Raw genomic sequence first — 12,358 nt, 5'->3', positions numbered from 1 at the left:
GGGAGAGAGAGAGAGAGAGAGAGAGAGAGAGAGAGAGAGAGAGAGATTTGACAAAAGGATTGCAATGGTCTATGATTATAGGTTTTTAGTAAAAGTGAGACATTTGACAAAATTAATAGAGTTGGGCCAGCTCACACACAAAGATGCTGCCTTCCAGCTTTGTAAGATGCATTTGACCTTTTATTTTACCATGTACCTTCCTGACTCTCCTCATCTCTGTGAAGGAGAGCTGCAGATTGTGGCTTATATTTAGAAACAGTGATTTAACAGGTGAACAGAGACCATAGGTCAGTTCTACAGTTCCCACCTTATGGGTATGATTGATATAAGCTTATCTTTGGGAGTGTGATCTCTGGATTTAAGTGCATTTGGGGGAATATAAGTAAAAGATGTGCAATCTGACAGATAATTGCCTCCAATCAGCAGATGACTGGGAATCTCCCTTCCCTATTTTTGATGAATTCCAAAATTGAAAGGGGTTTAGTAACGCACTTGCTATATCATATTCACCTGCTATCCATGTTTTTCCCAGTCACTGTTCCAGGCATTCAGTCCATACTCACAAAGAACAATGTCTTGAGTTTTGGAAAGATTGCAGTGTTTTGGGGAGAAGTACCCACACATTGGGGAAGAGGCACACTGGGAAGCAAATGTTGATGAGTCATTGTTCTAAGTTCTTTTTAATTTTTTGGGTGTATGTGCAGGGGTGTTTTTCTCTCTCTGTATATATCTCTGTGTGTGTGTTTATGTGGTGTACATTTTCATGTGTCTGTGACCACATGTGTTTGGATGCATGTGAATGTATGCCCTTGTGTGTGTGAAGGTTGGAGTTTGACATCGGATGACTTCCTAGATCTTTCCTCACCTTATACATTAGGGTGTGCTCTCTCACTGAAGCAATAATTCAGTTCCTTAGCCAGTCCGATTAGCCAGCTTGCTCTGTTGATTCCCTGTTTTAGTTTCCTCGTGCTGGGATTACAGGCAGGCTGTCATGCCTACCTGGAATCTGCAATGGTATTGCGAATCTCAACTCTAGTACTTATGCTTGTGCAGAACCCACTTACCTGCGGAGTTATCTTCAAAGCCACCTGATCTAGTTTTTGTAAATGTCATGTAACTGTTTATTGTTTAAAAATTTCCACAGAATCCAAATTGAAGAAATCCTCCTGGGTCAAAGACTACAGCTAAGGGATCACTCAAATACTAAACTTGGAGTATTTTCTGACTGAATACTGTCAACTTTCATCTCATTTCAGGGACTAATAGATGCTTGTTTTCTATAGTAAACAAACAATGGAATCAACAAGGAGGGGAAAATTGGTCTGGCTTCACTATCAAAGGATCCAGACATCTCATGGATGTCAATGTTTTAATCGCTGCCCGTGATAACAGATAATTGGTTCCAGAATATGAGAAAAATTGGAGAGGAGAGGAGGGGTGGAAGTGATCTAAATGTGGTTCTCATGTATGAAATTCCCCAAAAAATACATTGAAGGAAAGTGTTTCATTACATTGAAGAAAAGGGTCCATTAATAGAAACTTTATTATGACTCTTATTCACCAGAAGACTGATTTACTAACTCACTTCCTGTTTGATGCCATAAAAAAAAAAAAAACCTTTGTTGTGTTACCACAGAAGACTTCAATGTCTCCCAGTGCTTTCAGTCATGCTGGGCATGAACATCACTCTGGTCAGTGAGTTCATCCTGGTGGGCTTCCCCACAGCCCCTTGGCTGCAGGTCCTGCTATTCTTCCTCTTCCTGATAGTCTATCTGTTGATTATAGCAGAGAATCTTGTTATCATGTTTACTGTTTGGGTCACTGGCTCCCTCCACAAACCCATGTACTACTTCCTGAGTAGCATGTCCTTTTTAGAGATCTGGTATGTGTCTGTCACGGTCCCTAAGATGCTGGATGGATTCCTTCTACAGAGAAGGCGCATCTCCTTCACAGGATGCATGACCCAGCTCTACTTCTTTATCTCACTGGCCTGCACAGAGTGTGTGCTCCTGTCAGCCATGGCCTATGACCGCTATGTGGCCATCTGCCACCCTCTCCAATATCCAGTCATCATGACTACAAGTTACTGCATGCAGCTGATGGCCCTCTCCTATTTTAGTGGTTTCATGGTCTCTGTTGTCAAAGTCTATTTCATTTCACACGTTGCTTTCTGTGGCTCTAATGTCATGAACCACTTTTTCTGTGACATATCACCAGTCCTCAAACTTGCATGTAAAGACATGTCCACAGCTGAATTAGTGGACTTTGCTCTGGCAATCATCATTCTTGTCTTCCCTCTCATCACCACTGTCCTCTCATATGTCTACATTGTGTCTGCCATTCTGCGTATACCCTCCACCCAGGGAAGGAAGAAGGCCTTTTCCACCTGCGCATCTCATCTCACTGTGGTCATAATTTATTACACAGCCATGATTTTCATGTATGTCAGGCCCAGAGCTATTGCATCCTTTAATTCCAACAAACTAATCTCAGCTGTGTATGCAGTCCTCACCCCCATGCTGAATCCTTTCATCTACTGCCTAAGGAACCAGGAAGTCAAGAATGCCATCAAGAAGACCTTGGGGGGTGGCCAGTGCTTTCCGCTTATCTGATCTTGGTGCCTTAAGAAAGACAGTGCCCATGTAGTATTTTATGAGTTTTTATGGTCCTGTTAGTCATTAGCTCTGCTTCACAAACTTGGAAAAGTAAAATATATGAGAGACAGGATTTAATATTTGTCACTTCAACCATGAATTGCTGTTAACAACTCTGGACATTTAATAGTGTCTTTTAAAAATTTAAATATTATTTTGATAGTATCTTGAAGTTATATAATACTAATAAAAATGTGAAGAAGCTGTTATTATTAATACTTTACTTATAATAAACTTACATAAAACTTTATGAGTTCATCATGCTCTGCCACCTGATACTGCAAGTTAAGGAAATGGAATGCAAAGAGTTTAAGCAAGTTCTACATGTTTAAAAGTTAATTAATATCAAAGCCATTGTCTGAATCAAGATATCTGGCTGCAGAGTACACTCTATCAGGTTCTCTTTGTATCTAAAATTCCTTGATAATAGCTCTAGGGGACATTAGCCATCAAATGTTGCTGATATTGACAATGTTTCTTTAGTAACTACACTGTGTTACTAATGATGGAATACCATTGGTCCTAATAATAATGTCACAATTTTTCAAGCATCTCTAAGTTTAACTTCATTCTTTAACTGTTATAAGTCATTTTTCATTATAGAGGTGAGATCAGTAGCTTTATGAGAGGTGAAAAAATCATTAACACTGAAGTTTCTATGAAGTGGACAGTAGTTGTTGATAGTGAGTCAGGAGCAAGGTGAGTTCACAGTTCAGCCTTGGCTGTAGCACCTTTTCACCACGAGGGAAAGGTTATTTACTGTGTTTTGTCTCTACACCATGGGAAAAATTCTTCCAGAGTAGAAAGTAGCTCATTCATCTTTATTTCTACAATACCTGCTGCAGTACTTGATTCCATGAGAACTTGTGTCTATTATTATTTCCCACTTCTGGCCTTCAATTTTTAACTCTCTGAGTTCCTTTATTTTTGCAGACTTTTACCTCCGAGGAGGTAAGAGAAACTGAGCCTCTGGATGGCATCACCCTGGCTCTGCTGAGGTCCGGTTTCCATTACATTGGTTCACTGTAAAGTGCCAGCAGGAAATGAAGCATGCCAAGGAACGGAGTGCTTTCCTGGGTGACTTCGCTGATGCCATGGATTGTAATAACTGCTTGTGGACAAGAGCCCCTAGCCTTTTCACTTTTACATTCTATTTCTTGACAGAGTAAATAAGGCTGTATTGTGAGGTGTGTGAAGGAAGTTTTAAAAATTATATTGTCCCAAGTGTTTTTCATTAACTCACTGAGGTTCACTACCCCTAGTAAATAATCAATTTTTATTACATTTTTAAATAAATATATTTTTTAAGAATTTCATACAATTTTTTAAAACTTTTTTTGTTTTTTTTTTGAGAATTTCATACATGGTAGTGTATTTATATCATTTCCACCTCTGTCCTTCCCCTTCAACTTTCCCACATATCCCACCAACTCCCTTTCAGTTTTGTGGCCATATATAGATATGATTTTAATGGTGCTTATGTATATCTATGCTTAGGATTGTTGACTTTGGATTTGATAACCAATCAGAGAGCTTGTTCCTGGAGCAAACTGATTCTCCCTGCTCCCCAGCAGCCATTGGTTACATGTAGCTCTCCATCTAGAGGTGGGACCCATAGAAATTTCCCCCATCCACACTGGCATGACCCTATGGTGTTATAATTATGCAGATCTTGTTTAGCAAACCATACTGTTGAAATTTCATGCGTGCACCTTCTCCATTTTGTCTAGAATACACTGTCTAGCAGCACACCTCTTGTTCCTCTGACTGTTCAATCCTTCTGTCCCATCTTCTGCCATGTTCCCTGAGCCTTAGGTGTTGGGGTTGCATTGTAGATGTACTAATTGGGGCTGTGTACCTTACAATCACTAATTCTCTGCATTTTGACCAGTTGTGGAACTTTGTAATAGTCTCTATCTGTTGCAAGAGGACGGTTCTTTGATGAAGGGTGAGAGCCGTATTTATCTGTGAATGTTAGGATAAGGATTTAGACTATAGTAAAAAATTACATTGATTTAGGAATTTGGCATCAGTGGGCTCTCCTGGAAGATCTATACCCACTATCATCATGGATATTTGATTATGTTTATACTATTAAGGATTGATTCTCTCCAACTTAGCAGCCCTTAAGTCCAATTACATAGCTGTTGACTACCCCCATGATAATAGTGCCACTATTGCACCAATTAGAGATATTTTGCTGGGTTTGTCATTCTGTGGTTCATAGGTTTGACAGCTAGGTAGGACTATTGCTTGTTTTTGTCCCTTGGTAGCCTGCTACCCTAATATCATACAGTGTATTTTGATCATATTTATCCAATACCTCCCTATCCCACTGAAATTCATATCCTCCTTTTAAAAAATTAACAATAACTTTTAAAACTCCAATTTGTACTATCCATATACTTCTAGTGTAGGGCCATCCACTGTAGAATGGTTGATCTCTCTGGAGCCACACTTGTGAGGAAAATAGACTACCCCTGCCCAGAAACCATCAATTGTACATGGTTCCTAGATTAGAGGTAGGGACTCATGAACCCCCTTTCCCCTCCATGCTAGAATGTTGATTAACTTGATCTTGTGCAAGTCTTCTGCATATAGCAACAGCTGCTGTAAGTTCACTAGGACAGTGCTCCTGTCATGTCCAGAAGACGCTGTTTTGCTCTGGTTTTCCAAGGCTTCCCCCATCTACACCTTCATACCCCCCACAGATTTCATATATTCCATCATACATGTTAAGGCCTATCCAATCAATCATTGTACCCAGATGTCCCTCTGTGAAAGTCCATCCACTGGAGTCTAGTCAGTCTGTCCAGAGTCACTCCCTTAAACAAGATCAACTCTGCCTCACCCTGTGGCAATATTTTGCAATAGTTCCTTGGCTAAGATTGAGGCCTGTTGCCAGTTTCGCCAGTTCTATATTGGGTTTTTGTCTGAATGAGTCAGCATGGGCCTTGTGTATCCTGTTACCATTATTATAAGTTCATATGAGCAAGTTCCCAGTGGCCTGAAAGCCTATATTTCCTTATGTTCATGGACCAACCCTGGCTCTTGCAATCTCTTGACCTCCTCTTCCACAGTGGTCCCTGAACTTTTACATAGGTGAGTGAGGTTTAATATAGTTCTATCTTGGGGCACAAACACTGCAGTCTCTTATTCTCTGTACTTTGGCCAGGTGTGGCCATCCATGTCCATCACACTCTGTTGTATGTGGAAGCTTTTCTGGTTATAGTTGAGGGGTGCATTAGTATTCTCTCTGCCCTCTATTCCACTATATTCCCTGCCTTACTATGTAATGCTTTTAATATATAGTCATAGTGCACAAATCTTTCAATTTTCTGGCATGTCTCCCATTTGAAATACCATCTTCTCTCCAGATTTTCAAATTTTTAGTTATATAACTGAGGTAAATATCCTTGGCTCTTTATATCTTTTTAAACAATTCTAGAATAAGGTTAGAAAACTTAAAACCATAGTTTAAGGCTTTCATTTATAATTCAGCTCCAATCTAATGCAATTGTTTGAGACTTGTCTAATTATGTATTAAATTATAGTTTTTTTCATTTTATGGGTTTTTGTAAGTTTCATACAATGTATTTTGATCACATTAGACCCCCTCCCCTATCTATACCCTCTTCTTAATACTTCCTGCATGATTTCATGTACTCTGCTATATACATTAAGGGCTATTGTGTCAGTTTTATTCCAAATGCCCCTTGGAGTGGGTACATCCACTGGAAAATCATGAACAAGACAAGGATGTCCACTCTGTTCATTTTTGTTCAATGTAGCACTTGAAGTCTTAGCTAGAGCAATAAGATAAATGGCGATAAAGGGGATACAAGTTGGAAAGGAAGAAGTAAAATATGCTTATTTACATATGATAACATGATTTGATGCACAAAACGCCCTAAAGACTCCACCAGAGACGGCCTAGAACACATTCAACAAAGTAGAAGGATAGAAAATTAACACACAAAATTAGTAGTCTACTTACATACCAACCACAAATATTTTGAAAAAGAATTCAGGGAAGTGATCCCATTCACAATAGTCTCAAAAACCATAAACTATATTAGAATAAATCTAACCAAGGACATGAAGGACTTCTAGAGTAAAATCATTAGGACACCGACAAAAAGAAGTTGAAGAAGCTACTGGAAGATGGAAGGACCTCCCCTGCTCATGGATCAGTAGGATTAATATTGTGAAAATGGCCATCCTGCCAAAAGCAATCTACTGGTTTCCTATAGTCTCCATTAAAATTCCAACAGAATTCTTCACAGAAATTTAAAAAAGTAATCTCAAATTTCATACAGAAACAGAAAAACACAGGATAACCAAAGCGATCCTGAACAATGAAAGAAATTCTGGAGGTGACACCATCCCTGATTTCATAGTATACTACAGAGCTACAGTAATAAAAACAGCATGGTCCTGGAATTTAAACAAGCACGTTGATCAATGGAATAGAATTGAGGAACTAGATTTAAGTTCACACAGTTACAATCACCTTATTTTAAAGAAAGGAGTAAAAAAAACCCACATTGGTAAAAAAGATAGCATGCTCGCCAAATGGCATTCAATTATAGTTTTAATTGAAAATTATAATTGCATAGATTTATACAGTGTGATATTTTGATATGAATTTGCAGTGTGAAATAATTAAAGCAGATTATTTGCTTATCTATTACCTCACTTGTTTTTGTTGTGAAAACAAGTCTAACCTTTGAACAGTTTGATACACAGTGTATTTTATTCTTCATTATGGTCACTGTTCTGTGTGATAGATCAGCTAAAGTTCATTTATTCGCTAATTTAGTCTGTAGCAAAGGGAAGATCCTGTCATATGTAAAAACATGAATGAAAATTGGGGATATAATGTCAAGTAAAAAAGCCAAAAACAGGAAGAAAAATGTTTCATGGTACCACTCACATGTGGAGTATATGTGAAGCTTTGATTCACACACAGGTTGCAGGCTGAGAGCAGCATGTGGGGCATCCATTAGCTTGCTTGTGTGGATGAAGGAAACTTCCAATTTGTTAGCCCTTAAACGGCAACAGCAACTTTTGAAACTGTGACTGAATCGAGAGTTCTGGAGCCAAAAGCTGTCTCTGACAGAATGCATGAAATCTGGTGTGTGTGTGTGTGTGTGTGTGTGTGTGTGTGTGTGTGTGTGTGTGCATGCCATGGGAAAGCATGGATCAGGGAAGGGATCTAAATCTGACTAAAACATATTATATTAAATGCACAACAATTCAGTCTAGTTTAAGTAAAATAATTCTCCTTCAGTCTTCTGAAAAAAATTATAAGCACTAAATTCTTCTTCTCAAGTGAATGGTGTTAGAATATTGATAAAGCAGATACACTAAGACAATTATTATTTCTTCTGAGTCTTTATTTTCTTGTAATAAAAGAGAAAATAGTGATAACCTTTTAGAGAGGTGAAGATTAAATTAGATAATACAGGTATGGGACTTTACCATGGAGCAGGCACGTGGCTTACTAACATTGGTCTCAGTTTCTTTTAAACAGCTTTCGTTATATAGATATTTTTGAACAGAAATGGCCGTAGTCATTTAATTTGCTAAAGAATATTAAGTTAATAAATCACACATTTTAAAAGTCTCTAAAATATTTGGAATATCTTAGAGTTGTAATGCTTTAGGATAATTACCATTGTAAATCTTAGAAATATGAAGAGGCAGAGTTCCTTATAAGTTATACAGAACAATATCATGTAAACCCCACATTAAAAGAATAGTAAAACAACAAGTTATGGCTGCATATTTTAGTTGAATTCTTATTATTTTCATTTACTATAAAACAAGGGCTTTTGATTGAATGAATTGATAAACTATGATTTTATGAAGATAAATTCACATATTTTTGTTCTTGTTTATAGTTAAGTGAAGAATATATCTTTAAGTGAATTTTTCCCTCCATGTTTACTACACTTGATCTTAGCCAAAAGGCCCAGAAATGCTGTTTCCTCCAAATTTTCTTTGCATTATTGGGTGGATATAAATTAATGGACAGAAATTAAGCAAGGTAAATGTAACAATTTAACAGAACCAAATTTAATTTCATTTTTTTCAAGTTCATCTTCAGACCTTTCCATTATGGGTCTCATCAGGAAATTAAGCAACATATGAACATTTTGGTTGAATGTCTTAAGTGTTTATGACGTGGTAATTTCTTCTCTAATGCAATTACGAAGAACCCTTAAGGAACTTGTTGTGTATGTAGAAAACTGTAAGAATCAATTATTCAACTCAGCATAAAATAAGAACCATTTCTAATTTGATAGGGAGAAATTGCTTTTCCTACTGCTAATGATTTTTAAGTATGATATCTCTTAAATGAACACATCACCTTGTGGACATAAGGAAAAATAAACACATGCTGAATGGGTAAAACACAACTACATTTTTACTAGACCATCTATACCTCTAACAATTCAAATTTAGAGATTCTGAGTATTCTTACATTAACTGCAAGAAAAATTAAGGGAGAAATTTCATTTTAGAGATCACGCCTATGAAGTCACATGGTTATTCAAATTCTGCTGTATTTCTGTGCAAAACATGAAACACATTTACCTTTATTTTTATCAGACAACTAGCAGGACTTAACAGATAGCTTTCTAAGAAACAGAGACTGAGGTTTATGTAACTTAAATAACCTCAGATGTGTTTATGTAACTTAAATAACCTCACCAACAAGAGATGCAGAATCCTTTTGCTATGGTTCCAGACAACACAGAAACAGGTCAGAATAGCTATAACCGAGAAACTACTTCTTGTTATGTTTCCCCATGTTGCCACCTTCATTTTTACAGAAGGATGGTGATGTAATTTAAGCTTGACAAATTAGAATATTAATATTGAAATTCACCTTGACTTTTAATTATCACCACATTAGCAACCAAAACAAGATAAGACCTGTAGGAAAGTTTTGCTATTAAACCCACTTTGCTAGAGCTGGTTTCTTGACACTTCAACTCATTTTAATAGAAAAGGGATAGTGCATCTCAGTTTGCTTACAGGCTAGGAAATCGCTTTGAATTCTGCATTTCCTAACTGCAAAGAGAAAAGAGTACTTACAACAGGTTATCAATAAACTGGTTTTCAAGCATAGAGCCAGTCCCAATGATAATAATAGACAATTTAAGAAGAATTATGCAAACAAGCTTAAAACTACTTCTTTTGAGTGGGCCAGTGGCACTTCATGAATGTTTTAAACATTGGAGCAATGGTTTCCTTATTAGCACAATTTTCTTAGGCTTCTTTATAATAGAAGATCATTTAACAGAGACAGAAAAATTCCAGATATTAGGCAATAATCCTCAGCTGTTGTTACTTAAATTGTTGTTTTCAAATATATTTCAGTGGAGAAGTGCGGCTGTAGACTAAGACACATTTTGTCACACATTACATCTGTCTTCAACCTGTTAATTGGTGACCATGTCTGAACCAATTCTGACCAGGTCTGGATCATAACTGACACAGGACAGGAAGTCATTCCTGTTCTATGGCCTAATTCCCAGACTCTGAAATACCCAGGCAATCTCCTTGTCATTTTTCTTTGATCCACAGTCTAAGTATGACCATCAAGGTCTTATCCTGAAGTAATAGACTTAAAAGGATGAGGTTATCGGGGAGAGAAGGCTGGACAATCCAGGTCACAGCAGAGGTGCTATGAGCTGCCTGCCCACCTGTGCTTTGTTCTGTTTTCTATATTCCTTTGATTTGCTTTAGGTTCAGCTTGATTTCCTCTTGGATTTCTAAGAATGGATTATTTCTGCTTCCAAGCCTTTTCCTCAGCTTAGTCAAATGTCTCTTCTCAGAATAAAGAGAAAAATAGTGTAAAACAATCTAAGAAGAAGAGCAATGAACAATGATGGGTATTTTTATTTTATTTATTTATGTGATTTTAAAATTTTTTTATTGAGCTTTTGTAATTTTATACAATTCTTAAATTTAGGCACCCTCCCCCATCCATGCCCTCTATCCCCTCACTGGACCTCATGTATTATACCATACATGTTGAGTTCCACCCAGTCAAGCATTTGAACCCAGATGTCCTTCAGTGTGAATTTATCCACTGGAGTGTAGTCAGCCCATATAGAGATTGAAACATGGTATGTAGCTTTGGCTGCCCTAGAACTCAGTATGTAGACCAAGCTGTTCTCTAATTCATATTCACATGCTTCTGCCTCCTGAGTGCTGGCATTGAAAAGGTGTGCCACCATGCCTGGGAACATTAGGCTACACAGAAGGCAGAACTTTTAAATTTGATTTATCTCCAACACTTACTTTTCTGGCCTTATGTACAATTATATACTTCTAATGCTTAGATGAAAAGGGTAAAGATCAAGTTTTGCCAAAACTATCATGAAATCATTTTTTGCGACTTGATTCACTTATTAGAATCCTCTTTCAAATAATATTAATACTTATAGAAACATTTAGTTTATCATAGAGAGGAAGGAAAATGGAGACTTGGGACTCATCCAGGTCTAGATTCTGCCTGGGTGAGCCAGTGGGAGGAGTCAACAGACAACAGTACCGGGGATTGTTGGCAGAGAAACAGATCAGGAGTGAGAGGGCAAGCAAGAGTGAGAGAGGACTGGGAAACGGTAAACAGAGACAGAGAAGCATCATACGCAACAGAAGAGCATCCCACATCCTGGGCTCTAGGGCATCCATTAAGTCCACAACTAACAATGAATTTGGATTTAAAGTTTTTCTCATGTATCCATATTGAAGAGATGTTGCATTTTCTTTGAATCAATGACAGAATAGCCTTTCATTTCCTTAGACTCTGTATGGACCCCACAGTCTTTCTTACTGGAGAAGGTTAAAAGTTGTGGAACTCTTATACTTCACAGAGAAGGAATTTTCCAGAATTTAGGGTATGGTTTTTCCAAAGCTTCTGCTTTATTTCTGTTACTTTTTCATTTTGAAACTCCTTTCAGGTTGAGAGACAGATTCATGTGCATTATAGTTCATGTTCCTGAGGACATCTCACCAAAGATCTGACCACTGGACAGCAAACCAAGATCTTTAAGCCAAACTCAGCCGGGATGACCTACTTTACCAAGGCCCTGAAGAAAGATAAAAATGCAGTTTGGTAAGATACATGATCTTAATTAGACATCACAAATCGTTTGCTTACTAAGTATGAAGCATAAATCATGGACTGTGATAGATGCTATAAATGAAAAGACAAGTGAAAAATAAGATAAAACTGGTGTTTTAAGGGTGTTTACAAGTCTTACAGAGTCAGGTAGTCAAAATGTTATGTTACCGTATGATGCTGTAAGGTTCAAAATGCTGTAAAATCAGAAGTAGCACTGATAAACAGCTGAGAGGAAGGAGCAGGATATGGGCGAGAGGAGTAGACACCAGGGTTGTTCTGAGAGAAGATCAAATCTAAATAAACACTTGCCAAGTAGCATGAGTTAGAAAGTATTTCATATAACAGGCAGAGTATGTGTTTGTATGTTGTCTTCATCAGTGTTGTAGCAAAGAATTCCAGATTCTTCCAGGTAACCCAAACTTGTATTGAGACTCTAGCAAGACAAAATATTAGAATGTAGAGGAATATAGATATCAGATCAAGAGGGATCCATTGCGACAGTATTAGGGATAAGAAAAATTACAGGAGGAAACTGATGGACTTAAACCAGAGAAGCACT

General features: G+C 37.5%; 1 protein-coding gene across 1 annotated transcript; it reads left to right on the top strand.

Moving 5' to 3' along the window:
* Positions 1-1,622: 1,622 nt before the first annotated feature.
* LOC103748875 (olfactory receptor 6-like) lies at positions 1,623-2,634 on the top strand. Its single transcript, XM_008851658.1, has one exon. The coding sequence runs from the start codon at positions 1,668-1,670 to the stop codon at positions 2,610-2,612; it is 945 nt and encodes a 314-aa protein (XP_008849880.1). The 5' UTR covers positions 1,623-1,667; the 3' UTR covers positions 2,613-2,634.
* The last annotated feature ends 9,724 nt before the right edge of the window (positions 2,635-12,358 follow it).

The sequence above is a fragment of the Nannospalax galili genome, unplaced genomic scaffold, assembly GCF_000622305.1.
Source record: "Nannospalax galili isolate Female #2095 unplaced genomic scaffold, S.galili_v1.0 scaffold426, whole genome shotgun sequence".
NCBI lineage: Eukaryota > Metazoa > Chordata > Mammalia > Rodentia > Spalacidae > Nannospalax > Nannospalax galili.
Note: the sequence above shows the minus strand (reverse complement) of the source record. Positions and strands in the feature narration are given on the sequence as shown.